Source organism: Polyergus mexicanus, unplaced genomic scaffold (genome assembly GCF_030449975.1).
Source record: "Polyergus mexicanus isolate NDT 795.1 unplaced genomic scaffold, iyPolMexi1.0 SCAF_11, whole genome shotgun sequence".
In the NCBI taxonomy this organism is placed as follows: Eukaryota; Metazoa; Arthropoda; class Insecta; order Hymenoptera; family Formicidae; genus Polyergus; species Polyergus mexicanus.
Genome location: NW_027223331.1, coordinates 5,271,427 through 5,292,798, shown reverse-complemented (window position 1 = coordinate 5,292,798; position 21,372 = coordinate 5,271,427). Strand labels below are relative to the sequence as shown.

Genomic DNA, 21,372 nt, shown 5'->3' with positions numbered 1-21,372 from the left:
TGCAATACATGTAATCAGAAAGGTCATTTTGCCAAAGACTGCCCGAAAGGAAACTCTGGCGAAAGCAGCAACCTGAACAGCGATAAACTTGAAAAGAATGACTCCAAGAAGTTAAATCGTCGCGCATTTATAACTGTTGGCCTATCAACTGGAAATGTAAATCACATAAATTCAAAGCGTGATTGCAATGGTTCGTGGTATCAAGACTGTGCTGCCACACAGCATATGACTTCTCGTAGAAAATGGCTGACAAACTTTGTTAAATTTGAAGAGCCTACGATGGTTATAATTGGAGATGCTACTAAATTAAAAGGAATTGGAACAGGCGACGTAGAACTGGAAGCCTTTGATGGTAAAGCATGGCATCAAATCATTTTGAAAAATGTTCTGTATGTACCAAAAATGACTTTCAACCTTTTCTCCGTTACTCAAATGTTGGACAAAGGTTATGTACAGACTGCAAATGCAAATCAATCTAATTTTAAAACTCTCGATGAAAAAGAAACTGTAGCAATTGCAAAACGAGACGGAAACTTGTATAAGATGATGTTTCGTCGAGAAAAGTCTGAGAAGTGTCTGATAACTACCTCTATTAAAACTTGGCATGAAAGACTTGCTCACCAAAATGTCAAGTATGTCAGAGATATCTTAAATAGAAGTGGCACCAAGTTTATCGACGATTGGAATGACTACGTCTGTACAGGGTGTGTTTATGGAAAACAGCATAGAAATTCTCACCCGAAAAATCCGAAAGTCGCTGAAAATCCTTTGGATTTGATTCACGTTGATTTGTGTGAAATGAACATTAAATCTCTAGGAGGAGCCAAGTATTTTCTTCCATTTAAAGATGATTTCTCACATTTTCGAACAGTTTATTTCTTGAAAACGAAAGACGAAACCAACTCAAAACTCGATGTTTTTATGAAGATGGTAGAAAACCAATTCGACAGAAAGATCAAATGTCTAAGGTCAGATAATGGCACCGAGATCAAAAATGCCAACACTCAGAAGCTCTTGGAAGAACTTGGAATTTTTCATACCAGGTCAAACGCCTATACACCTCAACAGAACGGACGAATTGAAAGAGAAATGCGCACAGTTGTTGAGTTAGCTCGATCTGCTATACATGCTCGAGACTTGAATGAAAACTTGTGGGCTGAAGCTGTCAACTATGCAGTTTTCACTCTAAATCAAACTGGAACAAGCTCACTGAAAGACAAAAGTCCCGCTGAACTATGGTTTGGACGCAGAGTAGATGTCAGAAAATTGAGAAGCTTTGGATGTGAATGCTATGTCCTAATTCAAGATCACAAACGAGCTAAGACTGAAAAGAAATAAAAAAGGGAATTCTCGTCGGATATGATTTGGACTCACCTTGCTACAGAATTTACCTATCCGAAGAACGTGATATTGTTAGCTCCGACAATGTAATTTTTTATGAGAAAATTGGAATCGAAAAGGGCTGCACTGAAATTGAAGTTCCGCTGGCAGAAAATCGAAATGAGAGTTCAAGAGAAGAATCTGAAAGTTCTGAACCCGAAATCTCCAACTCTGAAGACTCGAATGATGATCAACCGCCTCACAACTTGGATCATCATGTTTCTGATGACTTTGATGATTCTGATGACTCTGATGACTCGACTATCTCATCCAAACAAAACCAGCCTGCATTTTTAAATCTGCGTGATCGTCGAACTCTAAAGAAACCTGTCAAATACAGAGACTATACAATGGGCTATCTTCGTGGAGGAAACAAAGCAAATGTGGCCATGATAGAAGAATTTGAAGACATTTCTGTCTCAGAAGCCCTGAAAAATGAAAAGTGGCATAAAGCAATGTCTGAAGAATTCAGCTCTCTAACTAAAATGAAAACCTGGGACTTGGTAAAACCTTCTGAACAGGTGCAACCCCTGACTTGTCGCTGGATTCTACGTCAAAAGCAAGACGGTCGACTCAAAGCCAGACTCGTTGCCAGAGGTTTTGAACAAAAGGAAGGAATTGACTATTCCGAAACATTTAGTCCTGTTGCTCACTATGTGTCAATTCGATTGATTCTCAGTCTAGCCGCCTCAAACAGAATGAAATTGATGACCTTTGACGTAAAAACAGCATTCCTACATGGAAATCTAAAAGAAGATATTTTTATGTATCAACCTGAAGGCTTCAACGATGGCATTGGGCGTGTTTGCAAGCTAAACAAAAGTCTTTATGGCCTGAAACAAGCCCCGAAAAACTGGAACAAAGAATTCTCAAAATTCTTAAAGTCTCTTGGTTTTGACAACACCGATGATGACCCCTGCATTTATTACAACAAAGACAGAAGTGTGATACTCGCCTTATTCGTCGATGATGGACTCGTTGCTGGAACAAATGAGAATGATATGATTAAAATCTTAGATAGACTAAACCGAAAATTCGAAGTCACATTTGACATTGCAAGTGAAGGGCAACTGTCATATCTAAGCATGCAAATACAGAACACCCCGAATGGAATTTCTGTAAATCAGTCAAAATACACAGAGAAAATCTTGCAACGGTTCAAATTCAACACATTAAATTCTGCATCCACCCCAATGGAACGTGGAATGGTCACAGATCAAGAAAAATATATAAATGACAAATCACTGGAGAAGTCTGAACCCTATCGTGAAGCTATAGGAAGTCTATTATATCTAGCCACAATATCTCGCCCTGATATCAGCTTTGCTGTAAACTACTTAAGCCGATCGTGCAGTAAACCGATGAAAAGTCACTGGAAGATGGTCAAACGCGTTTTTCAATACTTGAAAGGGACAATTCACTATGGAATAATTTTCAATGGAGATACAAAGCTTGTTACCTATACGGATTCTGATTTCGGAGGAGATACAATCACAGGACATTCAACCAGTGGTGTACTTGTAGTACGAGGAGGATCTATTGTCTGGTATACTCAAAAACAACGCCTTGTAGCAACCTCTACTGCTGAAGCTGAATATCGAGCCGCTGTTTCTTCAATTGATGACATTTGCTGGATTCGACGCATCAGAAATGAACTTAAATTTCTGAGTCTGGATAAACCAACAACACTATGTATTGACAATCAGTCAACTATTCATATGCTACAAAATACCCATGAAGGAAAAATAACGAAGGGCAAGAAGCATGACATTCCAAGGAAATTCATTCAAGAGCATATTGGAAAGACAGTTGAATTGAAGCATGTTAGAAGTTCCGAACACAACTGGCCGATATCTTAACAAAGCCTCTGACTCGTAAGATCTTTGTAGAACTGCGAAACAAAATAATTAAGGAGGAGTGTTGAGATGTAATTATTTCTTATCTTTATGTAAGTCATGCATCAAACTCTGAATGTGAACTACCCTTAAGCACCTAGACCGTATACACTCTACCGAGGGAGTGCGCATATAGCATTTTCTTATAGTTCATGCTCGTAAGAACCAAAAAGTCGAAACACGTGCTAGTCTTCTTCTATTAAAACGATCTCACTTATATTAAAGACGTGTGAAATTGCTTTAATTGCAAATTGCCGAAAGACAGACACTGCCAGGGTGTAGGTTGAAGCGAACGTGATAGAAAAGGCGCCTTTTCAAAATCATTCAAATATATATTCTGTTCAAATCAAGAAGAAGTTATTATTTGTATGGAACTCCAAATCCATAAATTCCTACAACAATGTAATTATATTAGATTGTAAAAAGCTGCATACATAATAATAAAATTCTTGCTTTTATTATTATTATTTGTATTAATGTCTATTATATTATAAATATTTCTTGCATATATGCAATATGTGTGTGTATGTATAAAATGGCATAGATATTGCGTGTATTGATTAAAATGACACCCTGTATATATATAAACTAATATATAACGTGTAAGAGATACGGGCACTTCTTAGATTTGACAATTTGTTACTTTTTCACTATCTATGTATATATATCGGTGCAATAGAATATATATACAGGGTGTCCATTTTAAAGGACCCACTCAAATATCTCAAAAACACTGCGTTAAATCGAAAAATGTTTCAAACAAAAGTTGTGTGGCTTCAAGGGGGCCATAAGGTGGTGACAATGATTTGACCTTGGAAAATCATTTGAAGGTCATGTGAAAGTCAACTTTAAAATCTTAAATAGAAACCCCCATTTTTTATTTAGTATTCTTGTAGCTGACATCGAGAGCTTTCCAAAACATTATAATAAAGTATTTTTTCATTAAGTACTTTTTGAGTTATTTTATATTTTAATCTGACATATTTTGATATAAAAAATTAAATATCTCGTAAAATATTTAGTTTTTGATAATTTTACCGTAATACTTCTATGTACAGAATAATGCTACAAATCAATTAGTATAAAAAAATAATAGTTTTTAAAAAAATTATTTACAATGTATTTTTTTAAACAATTATTTGTTTTTTTTTTGCACTAATTGATTTGTCTTATTATTCTGTACATAGAAGTATTACGGTAAGATTATCAAAAACTAAATATTTTACGAGATATTTAATTTTTTATATCAAAAGATGTCAGATTAAAATATAAAATAACTCAAGAAGTACTGAATAAAAAAATACTTTATTATAGTGTTTTGGAAAGATCTCGATGTCAGCTACAAGAATACTAAATAAAAAATGGAGGTTTCCATTTAAGATTTTAAAGTTGACCTTTACATGACCTTCAAATGATTTTCCAAGGTCAAATCATTGTCACGATCTTATGGCACCCTTGAAGCCACATAACTTTTGTTTGAAACATTTTTCGATTTAACGCAGTGTTTCTGAGATATTTGAGTGGGTCCTTTAAAATGGGACACCCTATACATAAAAGATAGTGAAAAAGTAACAAATTGTCAAGTCTAAGAAGTGCCCGTATCTCTTACACGTTATATATTAGTTCACTCTATTAGCTATTATTCTACTAATATTATTTATCATTATGCAATTTTGAAACATATATAACACTTTTCTATATACTATTGGTAATATATCTGTACATATGCGCACAAGTAAACCTAAAATTTATAAAAAATGGGCGCTCATTAGTCTTGTTGTATTACTGCTTTCTGCTACGAGAGGCCAGAAAGCATTTTCAGGCCATAATCTCGGCCGTAAAGCGATACGCTAGAGGCTAGAGGAACAAGGATAGCGTGATCGTTGATCGTTTTCTATCTTTTCTCTCCACGGTGCGTCCATGTCCCCATGCAAGCAATGCAATCGTGTGTGTACGTATACAGACATATACCTATACATCGAGACTGAGAATTAATTCCTCAGCGTTGGTAACCCTGAAACCTGAGTTTCACATTTTCACCGTGCGAGGTCTCCAATGTCAATTCGGAATTTGCCCGTCACTCCTGTCGACTCTTAACACCTATCCTGTGATATAAGTGGTTTGTAAGTCAACGTGAAAATTAAAACAGATTACATTTGTTACATGAGAATAAAGATGGAAACGATATTGGAACAACAACGACGATATCATGAAGAGAGGGAACGATTGATGGATGCAATGGTGAAAGAGATGTTACACAGAAAAGCGGGTCATCGCGAGAACATCAATTCAGAACATCGTCTAAAAATGTTATTGGATCAATATATGGATAGCACAATGTATTTACAGGATTTATATGAGGATAAAGATGGACAGAGGAAAGAGGAAGTATGTTAATAAAAAATTACATATATATATATATATTTACGTCATGCATTTGTGCATGTGTGTGAATGTATCCATATAATATACACACACATACAGACACAGAAGGTAGTTCTTTAATTATTCATCCAATATATCTTTGCTATTTTAAATAATAAAAAAAATTGAAACTAGAGAATTTTACAGTTTTGAAGTGTATAATCATATTATGCCTTTAATTTTTTTGAGTGAAGGTGTAAAAGAAACTTGAAAGTCAACTTTATTTTTTTAAGTGGAATATCATTTTCTTAAGCCAGCGGTACACGATGTTATTTTATCTGCTGAATTTCTAACTGAATTTGTGTGCTTACTACCATATGTACATTCGTATTCTGCACGTATCGCTATCAGTGCTGCTGATTGTGTTGCTGACTTGGCTTCAAATGATACTGTCTTTTGTACTAGGTTGTACTGGCATTTGGTAAATAAATCTAGAGCAGGTTATTACTACTGCAGTACAATGAAAAAATACAATTGCATTATATGCATCATATTTCTTTTCATTCAACAATACTTGTGAGAGAATACTTTAATGTAATTTCTTTCACATAATCCTAACTAGCTGTGTCTTGATTGGCTTTTGCAATGAGGCAGCACAGGACCACATAAGAAAAATAGCACCTGTTCTATCATGGAAATCCAGCAGATTAGTCAGTAGCATGATCAGCAGACAATTTTCAGCCTAGCAGACAGCAAAATGTATGATGTATTTAAGTTTATATATAGGGTGTATCCTAAAAAGTAGGAAGTATTGCAATGGGGGATTCAGGACACAAAAATGAGAGAAAAAATTCATATAAACATACGTCCGATATGACCTCGTTTTCAAATTATAGCTTGTTTTATTTTCCAATAGAATTAAGATAGCATACTTGGATATCGGTTTGCTGGTAGATGGATAGGCCGTGCTGGTCTTATTGCCTGGCCAGCTCGCTCTGCAGATCTGAATCCACTCAATTATTACTTGTGGAGGCATCTAAAATCCATTGTTTACAAAACACCCATTGACAATGTCGAGATATTTCGTCAACGTGTTGAAGATGGTTGCCGGGAAATTCAAGCCGGAATACCCGGAATTTTTGAAAAAATCAGACAATCTATGATGAGACATGTTGAAGCCTGTATTCAAGTTAGAGGTAGCCATTTTGAGCACTTCCTGTAACCGTAATTATCTTAACTCTGTTGAAAAATAAAACAAGCTATAACTTGAAAACGGTCATATTGGACATATGTTTATATGAATTTTTTCTCTTATTTTTGTGTCCTGCATTTCTCATTGCAATACTTCTCACTTTTTAGGAAACACCCTGTATATATAGGATAAGTCATTAGAAATTGCTTCTAAGATATCTTCATAAATATTGATTTTAGAAAAAAAAGGTTTAAGACAAAAGTTAAATTATTTTGAAAGAGCTAAATTTTTTTGGTTATCTTATTTTTTTTTAGGTGGAAGCACCAAAATGTTTTGAAGATCATCTCAACTTTTTTAAATAGAAAACTATTTTTAAACAGCTATAATTGTAGAAGATAAAAAGATGAATTCAACAACCTGTAACATTTTGATTATGAGGTGACATTGAAATGAAAAAATCCAGAAAAACAGTATGAGTAAAATAGATAGATGATAAAAATAGTAATTTTTTAAACAGAATAAATTAATTTTATTTAATGCTATCTTTTGAAATTGTTTGATATTGATAATACGTTGCTTCATATTTTTGGGAATTGGTACATTTCGATATACTATTTGTTCATTAGCATCCCAATGAAATCCTATTGACACATTCTGTTTTCTTGTATTTATCAAACCCGAAGATATGAAGCAATGCTTATCAAACAATTCCAAAAGATATGTTGCAAAAAGTTTGCGCATCTTTTAAAGAACGTATTCAAAAGTGTCATAAAATAAATGGACAACACTTTGAACATCTTATTAAATAAAATTAATTCATTTTGTTTGAAAAATTATTATTTTTATTACTTACTATTACTTCTCTTGTTTTTCTAGTTTTTTTCATTTTAAGGTCACCCACGATCAAAACATTATAATGTTTAAACGTTATATAGATTTGCCTTTACATCCTCCATAATTATAGTTGATTAAAAATAAGGCTTTCCATTAAAAAACTTTGTGATGACCTTTAAAACTTTTTGATATCTCCAGCGGAAAAAAAATTAAAACTACAAAAATGTAGGTTTTTCAAGATGATTTAACTTTTGTCTTAAACGTTTTTGTGGAAAGTTAATATTTATGAAGATATCTTAGAAGGCAGTTTCTAGTGACTCACTCTGTATGTGCATGTATTGTATCTTTCAATTTAATAATTCAAATTTTATTTTATTGTTCTTATGTTTTGATTATGTTCTTAGGTTCAAGCACTCTCTGGTCCAAATGAATTCTCAGAATTTTATTCGCGTTTGAAGTCGATAAAGGAATTTTATCGGCGACATCCTAATGAAATCAGTGTTCCCATGTCTGTTGAATTTGAGGAATTAGCTAAGATGAGAGAAAACCCGACAGAAGAATTGTCCAATCTTGTCGAATTCACAGATGAGGAAGGTTATGGAAAATATCTCGATCTTCATGAATGTTACCAAAAATACATTAATCTTAAAGGAATAGAAAAAGTAGATTATATAACTTACCTGTCAACTTTTGATCACTTATTTGATATTCCTAGAGAGAGAAAGAATGCAGAGTATCAAAGATATGTTGACTCCTTATTAGGATATTTGACAGATTATCTGAGTAGAGTAAGGCCTCTATTAGATATTAGTACAGAGATTACAGAAGCCAATAAGGATTTTCAGACTCATTGGGAGAAAAGCACATTTCCTGGTTGGCCCAAAGAAGCTGGAAGTGCTTTGACTCATGTAGGAGCACACTTGGAATTATCTGCATTCTCGTCATGGGAAGAATTAGCATCTCTTGGTTTGGATAGATTAAAATCAGCTTTAATGGCTTTAGGACTTAAATGCGGAGGTACGCTCGAAGAACGAGCGCAAAGACTTTTCAGTACAAAGGGCGAACCCTCTTTAGACCCCAATTTATTAGCTAAGAATCGAAAGGGAAAGTCAGCTAAGACCAGAGATTCTGAGAAGCAAAAAGAAATTGCACGATTAGAGTCTCACGTGTATAGGCTCGCCGAACTAGTATCCAGTCAACGAGTAGCCACGAAAGAAAATGTACAAAGAAAACAAGCAAGAACCGAAGGCGAAAGAGGCGATTCTGACGCAGAGGCAAGTGCGAGCGAATCGGAAGAAGAGGATGACAATGAGGTTCCATATAATCCAAAAAATTTACCCTTGGGCTGGGATGGAAAACCTATACCTTATTGGTTGTACAAATTACATGGTCTAAATATTAGTTACAATTGCGAAATCTGTGGTAATTTTACATATAAAGGTCCAAAGGCATTCCAGAGACACTTCGCAGAATGGAGACACGCTCACGGCATGCGCTGTCTTGGTATCCCAAACACGGCACACTTCGCCAATGTCACTCAGATTGAAGATGCCCTTGCTCTGTGGGAAAAGCTTAAAGCACAGAAACAAGCAGAACGTTGGCAACCAGAACAGGAGGAAGAATTTGAAGACTCGCTTGGCAATGTAGTCAATCGCAAAACATATGAGGATCTTAAGAGACAAGGCTTGCTATAATAAAATATACATCAAAGTTGGATTTTATTATAATGTTCCGAGATCGTCATTTGTATTGCTAGTTTTTATAATTCTTTTTTTTTCATTAAAGTATTTTCGCCAAGAAAACGCTTTCATCTATTTGTCTTGAAATCTGTTAAATTGTATTAATATCTTGAAACTATTTACACACATATATACATGTATCTCTCGCTTTTTAATACGCTTCATGCTTTGTGATCTTTATATTTAATCTTGATATAATTGTTCTTGATTTGTGACCGTTTTTGAAATTTTAATTAGCAAAGTTTGTCAACTTTGTTAGAACAATATGTAACATTAAAGTTTCTAATTCCTCACTGATATATTAAATTATATCGTCAGAAGCGAGAAAAATTATATGCATCTTTTTTCTTGCAAAATGTATTGAAATAAATTAGTTTTTCGTCACCATTTTGCACGTTTAATAATACACATTAATAAAATATATCTATTCTTTTCTGTTCATGAATTAATAAATATCTAATAAATTTAAATATAGGACACTTGTGAAAAAAATGTTTTTGCTATATTTAATCAATCTATATTATCGAATAGGAGTGACGAAAAATGTAACTACTTTCGATATATTTCATACAGGAAAAAGATTCATATAATTTCACGCCTCGATTTAATATAGCTGAGGTAAGGAAATAGAAGCGTTTAAAAGAAGCTTAAAAAGAAACATTTAAAAGATATCTAATGCATTAATATTCAATAGAAGTATATTATTAATGTACTGCAAAATACGACATCTATTTAACAAATGTTTCAGAAGTAAACATAAATTGTCAGAAAACATTTGATAAAAAATTACGCAACAATTTCAAAATTGCTTTTATTGTTAAATGCATCTATAATAAAATAAATATTAAGGCTTTTTTCTTCTTTCTTTTATATCGGTTAATAATAATCAATAAAATATATAACAACCATCATGTTCTTATCTGTTTTCTTTTTCTTATTCATATTTTATCTTTATAATGATAAAGAAAAAATGTGTATATATGTGTAGACATATAATATTTAATAAATCTTATATTTGTTCAATATTCTCTCTGCACTAGATAGTATCGCGATGAATATTATATTTGGAAGAAACATGTAATATATATGAAAGCGCATTAATTGTGATCGCACATCCATTTAATACCCCAAAAACATTTGTGTCTCATGATCGCGGCACATAATACTGACATTATCTATTGTACCTCTGTTACAATTAATCAGATAGAAAGTATAAAAGTAATTGTTTCGGATTTACGCTAGACAATTAAGATTTACTTTTTTAAAGAACATGCATCATAGAATTAAATACTCTTTTATGCATGTTTTCTAAATAAATGTCTAAGTAAATTGTTTGATTCTGGCACATATCTATCAAGCTCTTATATGGCGCGTTTAGAATAAATGAAATTTAGATAATTAGTTTTCCTCGAATATTTAATTATAGAGGACAGTGTGCTAAATTGCGCGCGTATATATCATCGTTTTATATTTCACAAGTAGAGCTTTTCACAAATTGTATCTTTTATCATTGATCTTTATATACTACTTGGATGTCTTTAATGCTAGTTGCATACTGGAAATGCAAAACATTGTAAAATTTTTAGTTTACCATTACTAAAGTTTCATCAATACACGTTCCATTGATTAAAAATTTCTTATCGATATGTATCTAACAATAAGTACATAACACAAGACATATTCTTCTAGTTTATATGTTTGTGCTCTTTCAACGCACGAACTTTTCTATAGAATTGTATATTGCACTATTAAATAATTGATCATTAAAATTGAATCCTATTTATATACTCTATTAAATTGTTTAAAGTAACTGAATTGATATGTCAAATTATGAGTTCTTGTTTTTGAAGTTCTCATATCTAGCACAAAATTATTATAATTATATCATAGAAATATATTATAGAAATATATATCATAGAAATCATTTTTTAATCATATTTCTAATTTCAAATGTTGCTTTAGACTAACTAATAAACTAATAAAATAAAATATTTTTATAATCAATAAAAAATTTTAATTAGTATCGTTTTTAAAGAACGTCCATGCAAAAATGTATATTTTCTGTATTGCATTAAGAATATTTCCAAACCGAATAATTCTTCAATTTATATCTAATAAGGAATTCAATCATTTGCATTATTCTATGCTGATATATAAAAATATAGTTTGTTATATATAAAGTTTTATAAAAGAATATGCAATAACATAAGAAATAAGCAGCTTTATTGATAAAATATCTGATATCACATTATTTAAAACAGAATCTTGGAAATGGAGAAAATTTATTAGTCAAGATACTTATATGTTTTGTTTCCATATTTAAATAACTTGTATGGATTTTGTATGAATTGGGCTTGTGTGGCTTTTAGTGTGCACTAGTGTGAAATAGTCAAGCGTCGAATTCGTTATGAGATATACATTGCATGCACGAGTACTTTGTATGTAGCCGGTGAAACTTTTCTATTTCATACAAGATGCTTTGAATACACTCGTCACAGCAACATCGATATTGCTAGACGAGAAGGGACGGATATTTTATTTTAATTCCTTTAATTTTTATTATATAGTTTCTGATTTGTTCCTGCAGTCATATTGGGTTATAACATCAGGAGTGGAATCCATATGATATGAAATCATATAATATTATATGCTATATAATACTTTATATAGAAATAATTTATTCTTGCAATATAATTGGAATAAATTAGCTTCTTTACATGCTGTTATTTATATTCGATAAAATAAGCTTGTGAAATATGTCGGATTCTTTTTTTGATTCGTAAATTAAAGGCCCTTACACAATGCGAGGCGATAGCGATAGCTATATAGCTAGATAACTATATAATAGTATATGCCAATGCAAAATGTTATTTTTTGTAGAGAAGCATTGGCATATGCATTCTCTAGTTCTAGTGTTAGAATTTTCTGTTTCTATTTCTATTGCTATCGCTATCGCCTAGCATTGTGCAAGGGCCTTTAGACCCCTATATCTTCATTGCAGCCATATTCATGATGACGTCAGAGACTGCGTCCACTGCATTCTGATATTCACTGCCAATATTGAAAATCTATAATTTACATCACGTACACTATAGATTTTCAATACTGGCAGCATAGACATAGTGTATCTAGACCGAGCCTTTATTTAATGAGTGGAAGTAAAGATCGTAGAAAAGGACATACTCTGTTCCGTACTCCTTGCATTTTCTCTCGCTCGCATGTAGTATAGCGTTTTCGTTCACTATGCTATATGCGAGAGAACACAAGAGGCACCCACAGACTTCTATATAATACTAGACTCCTAACTCCCTTATATACTGACCGAAAAATTAACCTCGAAAAGTATGTATCACGTATAAGAAATAAAGCGGAGAACACACACTTTTGCATAAGCGCATAATCATAAGCATAAGGAAATTGATTGGTCAATTTCGTTATGCATAAGAAAATGGACCAATCAATTTTCTTATGCTCGTGATTATGCGTTTATGTAAAAGTATGTGCTCCCCGCTTAAATATCTACACATGCGTGACTTAAGTAAGAATCATGTGTGTGTGTTGTGTGCGCATGTGTTGTGTACATATTTTTCGGGGCCATGTATTTCGCAGGAGTTAAGCGGGGAGCACACATTTTTGCATAAACACATAATCATAAGCATAAGGAAATTGATTGGTCCATTTCCTTATGCATAACAAAATTGATCAATTAAATTCCTTATGCTTATGATTATGCGCTTATGCAAAAGTGTGTTCCCCACTTTAGCGGTCTAGTATATATAGGGCACGTTCCACTTGACGACCGTAACGCTCGCGAGCATCATCTGTGTTTGTTTCGGTGAACAACAAGGATGAAATGATACCATGAGCATTGCGGTCATTGAGTGGAATGAGCCCATAGAAGTCTGTGAGTGCATCTTGGTCCCCACTCTTCAACACTCGGTCTATAGTATAGCTGCGTTCCGATCATCGACATATAGTACTGGACAGAGCATGGAATCAAAATCGTGTTGACAGCGTAGAAAGATACAAGACAATATGTGGGTAGTAACGGCTCATAAAGTTATGGGGCCATGAAGCATCTCAAAATTTTACACATCTTTGTCTAACCCATTTGGTTTGGACAATAAACAGGCAGACATTATATTACTAATTATTTGTAACATATATAATATTATCACTTTTATATGCTATGTTCATATACGTTACACACTTATAAGTAGCAATAAGATTAAAGATGTTCTCAATTTATAAGAATACAGTACTGTTCCCCTTCTCCTTAGACAAAATTCAACCAATGAAATGAGAATAGAATGAGAGATCCGTGCCCATACATCTACTTCTTTCTTTCTAAGTCGCTCAATATGAAAGAACAAAGAAATCTTGCCGCATGCTCCGTCCAGTATTATATATCGATGATCGGTTCCAATATTTACTGCCAGTACTGAAAATGTATAGTATACGTGATGTAAACTGTAGATTTTTTTGTACTGGCAGTGAATATCGGAACGCAGTCTATATGTCTATGATTGGCAGTGAATATCGAAACGCAGCCAGAGTATCGATCATATGTATATTTCCCATAGGGCGGAAACATGAAAAGTAAAAAATTTTGCCATTAATTTCTATGGTAATATTTTTTACTTTTCACGTTTCCACCCTAGGAAAAAAGTTATATGATCGATAACCAGAGAAATCGTATAAATTTTATTCTTGTAAAATACATTGAAATAGTAAAGTTTTTTTGAATGCGATCATCCTTGTTCGATAATATAGATTTATAGATTAATAAAATATACTGAAAACTCTCTTGTTTTTAATTTGTGAATTAATAAATAACTGTAAATTTTGATCAATTGTTGTAAAGTCCATTTTTGCTGAAAATAGTTTTTGTTGTATTTTACTAATCTACACATATTATCAAACACGAATGGTCGCATTCAAAAAAATTTATTTATTTCCATATATTATATAGGCGGGTGCGAAAAAAATACCGGGATCCTAAAATATCTTGAAGGGATAACAGGTTTTGGATAATAGGTTTTTGAAAATGTTAAATACAAAACCTACAAATCTCTTATAGAAATTAATTTAAAAATCTTGATATAGGACCAAATAAATTTCGTGTCTGTGCACATAATCAATTTCATTAAAAACTTATTTTTCTATGAAACTGACGCATTACCATCCGCGTCTGGCTCTTACTACCCGCGATTATTTGAAATTTGTCACTCAAGAGCCTTAATTTCTTAAAATTGTTAAATATAAAAGCTTTTGGATATCGAAAGAGCTATCTGACTGGTCAAATAGATTTTGGACCAGGAGTCTAGTTTGGGCCTACTAAGGCCCAAGTCAATTTTTTCAAGTAAGTAGACCCATATTTTTTATTATGGATTTAGGTTCAAGACACATTTTTACATCTGATATAACGGATGAACATTTGAGTCCGAGGCCCCTTTTGGACCCAATGAGGTCCAAATCAAGTTTTTCGATAAAAATTCCTATTTTTTGTCACGTGTCGATGTCTAGAACAGTTTTCTGTTTAAAAGAAAGCAAATTAGATTTTGGATCGCAAGGTCTACGTTGGGCTCAATCAGGCCTCGAACCCAAATGTCGGCTATGTCAGATGTGAAAAACGTGTCCTGAACCTAAATCTGCGATAAAAAATATGTAGATTCTACTTGAGAAAATAGACTTGGACCTTACTGGATCCAAAATCTAGTTGATTAGGTAGATAGTTTTTTTGATACACAAAAACTTTTATCTTTAACATTTTCCTCCAAAATCTGTCCCCTTCGAGATATTTTAGGGTCCCGGTATTTTTTCCGCATCCTGCAAGAATAAAACTCATATGATTTCTCGCTTCTAATATCATAATTTAATACATATGATTGCAATGGACACATAAGTCTTAATAGGTAGCTACAAATTTCAATCTTACAATTAATCATAAGCCACTTATTCTCTCGTTAGAAACATAGAATATATATAGACTAAATTACACAGCCATTTATTAATCCTCACATGATAGATACAGACTCTGTTGAATGCTAAAGGATAAATCGTCATTTTATCCTTTTTCTCCGTTGTCCCTTTCTAACTACCTAAAAACCGTAATTTATATAAATGCCAAGGAAATGTGAAACGAGTGGATTATTAAACTGTTTTCATTCAGCAGTAATGCATCCAAATAGTTCCGGCATTTATTAGGCAGAAGAAATAATGAGAAAAAAAGTTATAAGAAAAATCTTCAACATATTTTACTGTTTTTATCGAATACGATCAGGAATGTAAGAAAAGAAATTAATTTATTTCAATGAATAGTGCAAGAAAATATTTTTGTATAATCTTTCGCTGTAGATGTCATAATTCAATATAACTATATTTCAAAATCTTACGAATTAACGATATCCTCCGAGATGCGACAATATGGTGTTCATATCAATAAAATGTCGTCTCGATAAAGTAGTATCGAAGAAGAAGGGACTTAGGCACGATAGATCGCATGTTGTCGGAGTTGCGAGAAACAGTGACAGAATCTTTTTGCCTTTTATTCAACGCTGTCTACAACTGCGTTGTCGTCTAGAGTGTGAAGCCAATTGAAGATCATCATATTTCTCTCGTACTTAGACAACTGATTTCCACGTTCTCTTTCAACATCCCGGATTGTCAATGCGTGATTTCGCTCCTTTCGCCCAATCAAAGAAGTATTAGGAACCCGCGCGGTTGTTCCGGGCACCAATAAAGTAGTTCCATGAGAAGTCTGCGCCGCGGTAGCTGCTGCTTCTAATTGGTCTAAATTAAATTCGCTCTGCGAGAGACGTTCCAAAGCGCGATACGTAGTAAGTAATCTAACGTAATGCAAATAAAACATCATTAATGCATTATATTGAAAAAACAACTTCAATAGCATAATTTAATAATTCTTCAATAAATGCAGCTACTAACCTTCGTCGTATATAATTTTGCCGGACTTTTTTGTTAACGGACCTAACTAGATCCGCTCCTGTAAAGGGCACAGGCGGTGGCGGCGGCGCTGGTGGATGTGGCGGCAGTTGCGGTACTGATTGAGCATTAGAAGAAGAGTGTTGTTGTGCCTGCTGTAGTTGCGATAGCTGCTGTTGCTGTTCTTGTGCGGCTCCACCATGTGGGCTGGGAAGCTGAGATGTACTGGCTACAGGTTCGCCTACGGCAACCCAGGTACTGCAGGACCTTGAAGCATGATCAAGTCTAGCATGCTCCAGCAGCAAGGTATTGCGCTGGACGGTGTCAAGAGCCAGAGCGGATACTGCTGTTCGAAGACTACTGGCTCCAGCCGCGTCTGGACTGGGAAGCTGCGACACATCGCTCGTGCTGAAGCTCTTACGCAATCCCAATGCTGATGATAAAACTCCGCAGCTACGTATTAGCTCGTTCTCTTCCTCGAACCAAAGAATTTCAGGAATATCCGCTGGTCTATCGAGATAGATATAGTTGAATAAATATGGAATGATCTCTTTGCGCACGACAATAAATGTCTAATGTAAGAATAACACGTAAACATAATACGAACCTATTACCCTGAATTTGTCGAGAATCCGGTTTCGGAGAAGGTTCTCGTGTGGTAAGCTGCGCGTCACTGTACGACTTGAAAGTGACTAATCTATTGGCACCGCGCAGATCACTCGCGATTGAAGACACGCTGAAGAGCGATAAATCGGTAGTAACGCTCTCATGACTCGGCGAGCGCAGCATTCGTGAGGTGACTTGCAAGGCTGGACATTGCGTGGATGTCAGATTACCGCTACCGCCGCCACCGCTGCCTCCTCCGCTGCCACCGCTGCTGCTACAGCATTGCGCGCACATAACCGTAGGTATCGGCGAAGCCGGCTTTATTTCACTTTCGGACATTTTGTATTCGCTTGCGTCAATGTCCGATCTCTATTTATTTGTCTATTTATCTCCGTTTCTGTTTTGCGCACTTTGGCTGTTTTAATTTTTTTCGATGGTTGCAGCGTGGTTACAGTGGCGAATTTACGTCATTCTGAGCGTCTAAAGTTTCTTCTCCGTTTTCAATGCGATGACTATACGCGATATACATAATATTTTAGGGATAGAAAGATTAATCAGGTAAAAAAAAAAATTTTTTAAGTGTGAAAAAAAACTTGTCAACAAAGTTTAACTTAAGATTTCTGTTCTATTGATGTTCTCGATTATAATTGATTATAACGTTAGAAGAAAAAATATTATAAATTTTTTTCGGCATCTTACATAAATAAATTAGTTTCTCGCATATATGTAAGAGAATAAAGATAGATAAAATATAAAACTCCCTTTAAAGTTTTCATCAATAAATAATCATACTGTACATATCTTATGTTATTGAGTTAATCTTATGATAATTGTGCTTAAAAGTTACAATTATGAACTTACGAATTGAAAAAGAAATTTTATTGGCAGATATGGCAAACTTATTCCATCAAACATGAATAAAAAAAAATTTGCGATAAAATTTATTTCGATATTTTTTATAAAAATATGTTAAAATATGATTTATCGCCTCTTTCGCATACACATAATTTCAAAATAACAAAATATCAGTATAAAATTTATCTTATAAATAATAAAGTTTTAATATCTTATAAATAAACAATAAATGCACGAACAATGGGCTTCTAATGATTAAACTGATTAAGCAGATATAATTCAGTTCTGATAAAATGCAACATTTAATCGCTAAGAAATTGAGATATGTCAGTTTGATAGATCTACGTCGGTTTTGGCACTTTTGCTCTGTTATTCTGGAATTAAGATTTGAATTGTAATTATCAAAATATTAATTCAATAATTTTGGAAACTATGACAGATAATGATCTTTGAAATCTTTTTCTTGGAAGCAAAATACTCGATATTAAATCTGTTAAAGAATCCGCCATTGATATATAGATCATAGATTTCCGCGTAGATTCTACACATAAAAAAAACTTTAAAAAAATTGTCAATATTTAATTTGACAATACAGATATGCGAGTTAGCTCATCATTTCACTCTTTTTTTCTTTTCTCTTTTTCTCTCTCTCTTTCTTTCTCTTTCTGAGGATTGCTCCATCGTATCAAAATTTTGAGAAATTTGCAATTAAAGTTGCAAAAAGGGCTATTTTTATGAACTTTGTCATATTATAGCTACAATATGTGACGTGCTGGAGAAGTTTTATTGCAATCAAAATAAAGTATGTTGTTAGGACTTTGAATCCTCAAAAGGAATTTTTGATATCGGTTATGATTAATAAGATATTCATGGTTAAATATAGGGTGTATTGCAGAAGTTAGCTGTGACATAGATCATTTACCAAATAGCTTTCAATTATTATTTAAACTTAAGAATTTTTTAGGTCGCTGAATACGAATTCAATGTAAAAATTGTCAAATTCAAAATGATGGACTCAATATGGCGAATGTCAAAACTTAAAAAATGGTTAGATGGCAATCTGAACGTGTATCTTTGATTTGTTTTCCTGCAAAAAATCTGAGAGTAAAAAAAAATTTTGCCGACCGTTAGTAATCTGTAGTGAACCTTAAATTATGAGAAAATAAGGCTAATTGCTGAAAAAAAATTTTTAGTTACCAAGAATAACAAGATTTTGTGGAGAAGTCAAAGTTTTTCTTTGACTTCTTTGAAGTCACCGGTTTTGTCCTACCGGTAGGGTCAAACCATTAGTAGGGATACCCATTTGAAAATATGTAAAACACCGTGTAATTACAAAATCTAAATTTTTTTAAATCAAAATATAATATAAAGGTGTATTCTATTGATCAAAATCACAAATAAAGATATCCTCATGTTCGACATTGCTGCAGAACTTCTTTATTTAACGTTTTAATTTTAAGGGTCTCAAAAAGCTTTTTTTTAATGGTTTCTTTTTCTGAGTGTTTTAGTTTTCGTTTCCAACTGTTTTTTGTAGGGAGACAGAGTCAGGATAACAGTTCTTCTTCTTTTCATTACATGAGATGTCTAAATATTTGGTTTTGCCTTAACACAAGGAAAGTAACAAATACGGCGGTTGTATATTCTGGCCTACAAAGTATTGATCAAAACTAATATAATTATAATATATTTTCTTATATGTACAGAATGCAATGCTGCATTTACCGAAACAGATGCTCTATACAGAAAAACTGCACGACGTCTCGATTCTTTGGGGCTAAAAAGTTTGAACTTCTATTAAAAAAAAAGATCGTGTTCACAAGGGCATGGTTTGTTTTAAAATAATGATGACGCCAATCTACAACTAATAACACAAGTTAGCCATAAATAGCAGCTCTTATTACAAAAAAACAGGAGTACCCGATTTGACCCGCCTACCCGGTTTTATCCAACTTTCCCCTATATATATATTCTCCAAAGTTAAAATTCAACTTTTCCTAAGATTGCCATTTCTGCGTTTTCTTCAGTTATATATTTCGACTTTTTCAGTCATTTAGTGTGTAAGACCTATTGCACAATACAAAAGCACAGGCAATAAGAACAGGAAATAGAAATTATCCACCAATAGGAACAGAGAATAATATCTATTCCCTGCTCCTATTGGTGAATAATTTCTATTTCCTGTTTCTATTGCCTTTACTTTTGTATTGTGCAATAGGCCTTACGCGTGTTATTCAATTGAAATAAAATAAAATATCGCGAAATGTGTTTTAGCTTGTTTTTTATATTGCTAAAGCTAAGAGAATAATGAGACTAAATTCAGAATATATTGAAAGTAATAGTCTTGAAAGAAAGTATTAAGTAAGGATTAAGTAAATATTATATACGGAAAAATTATATGAAAAATAGAAGAATTATATATTCAAAGGCAGATTTGGATAGTAAAAGATATTTAATATTCTTTGCGTTTTTTAAATTCACAAAAAAAAGAAATATTATATTTTTAATATAAATATAAAAATTATAAAAAACTTTATATTTTGGCGCATAAAAGTTAAATTAGTTAAATCTGATATAGTATTTAAATATATATCATTTTTCTCTTTTCTCTTCATATTTTTATTAAATTGTGTGAAGGATGTTAGAAATAACTATAATAATATTTGTTTCATTACTCTCTTTTCAACTTCCTTTGTGCGATTTATTTTTAATGATATTAAGCTATTTTAACTACGTAAAAAAAAATTTGTTTCCACTTTAGAATTAATTTCTATAGTAACTATAGTTAGTTGTTGTCATTAATAGAAATATGTAAGTAATTATGTTTGCATCCGCAATGATTCCTGTAAACACGATATGATCATAAATTAGTGATGATAGCAACTAAGAATTATGAGCCATATACTTAATTAAACCATACTATTGTACATGACAATACATGCATTTTCAGCTAATTTATATCAACTGCATCAGAAATGCGCTTTCTCTTAATTTTTTTCTTATTGCGATTATGAGTGTTTGTCGCAAAATTATCGTCGCTTATGCAAGATTCCGAAGTTACGAATGAAGCCGGCACGATTATATAAATACGCACGAATATTCCAATATCACTCTCGCACCTAGTATATCTCGCACTGTCAGCCACATGACGACGCGTTTCGTCGTGCCAAAGATGCCGCTACTACGAACAGCTTGTTCATCAGTCGCTTGCGTGGCCAATGGAGTCGAGGAAGACTCCTCGCTAGAAACGAGGGGTCGTAAGAAATACGCGTCAATGGCAGAAGCACGTGAAAAGGACAATACTGTCAACACTGATAACACTGTTCTTATTCGTCGAAAGCAGGCTATGTCGATGAGACGATGCGATTACTTCGCTTGGGCTCTATGGTCGTTGATCGTAGCTCATTGTCAGACTCACTCACTGCACAGGCGTCGCTATCGATCGATAGCTGGCTCTTCTCGAGTCTCGGAGTTTCGCCGCGCCCCAAACGACTTGGGGACATTTCTTCCACAAACAAACGGTCGATCTCCGCATCCCTTTCTAATTTTTTATTAGATCAGCATTAGA

General features: G+C 33.3%; 2 protein-coding genes across 5 annotated transcripts; one reads left to right on the top strand and one right to left on the bottom strand.

Annotated features, from left to right (window-relative positions):
- The first annotated feature begins 5,334 nt into the window (after nucleotides 1-5,334).
- Nucleotides 5,335-12,141, top strand: Noi (splicing factor 3a subunit 3 noi). Its single transcript, XM_070304662.1, has 2 exons — nucleotides 5,335-5,663; nucleotides 8,070-12,141. Exons 1-2 carry the CDS (start codon nucleotides 5,439-5,441, stop codon nucleotides 9,357-9,359), a joined length of 1,515 nt encoding a protein of 504 aa, XP_070160763.1. The 5' UTR covers nucleotides 5,335-5,438; the 3' UTR covers nucleotides 9,360-12,141.
- Nucleotides 11,453-21,223, bottom strand: LOC138937949 (uncharacterized). 4 transcript variants are annotated; one of them, XR_011447608.1, is made up of 6 exons: nucleotides 20,924-21,223; nucleotides 19,530-19,581; nucleotides 16,954-17,464; nucleotides 16,350-16,856; nucleotides 15,800-16,252; nucleotides 11,455-15,505 (listed from the first exon to the last, which is right to left on the bottom strand). XR_011447608.1 is itself a non-coding variant. In XM_070304663.1 (3 exons), the coding sequence occupies exons 1-3, from the start codon at nucleotides 17,289-17,291 to the stop codon at nucleotides 15,952-15,954; spliced, it is 1,146 nt and encodes a 381-aa protein (XP_070160764.1). In that variant the 5' UTR covers nucleotides 17,292-17,464; the 3' UTR covers nucleotides 11,453-15,951. The 4 variants fall into 4 exon arrangements, 1 of the variants encoding a protein (XP_070160764.1); XR_011447607.1 differs by lacking the exon at nucleotides 19,530-19,581 and having other exon boundaries at nucleotides 20,899-21,223; XR_011447606.1 differs by lacking the exon at nucleotides 19,530-19,581.
- Between the last annotated feature and the right edge of the window lie 149 nt (nucleotides 21,224-21,372).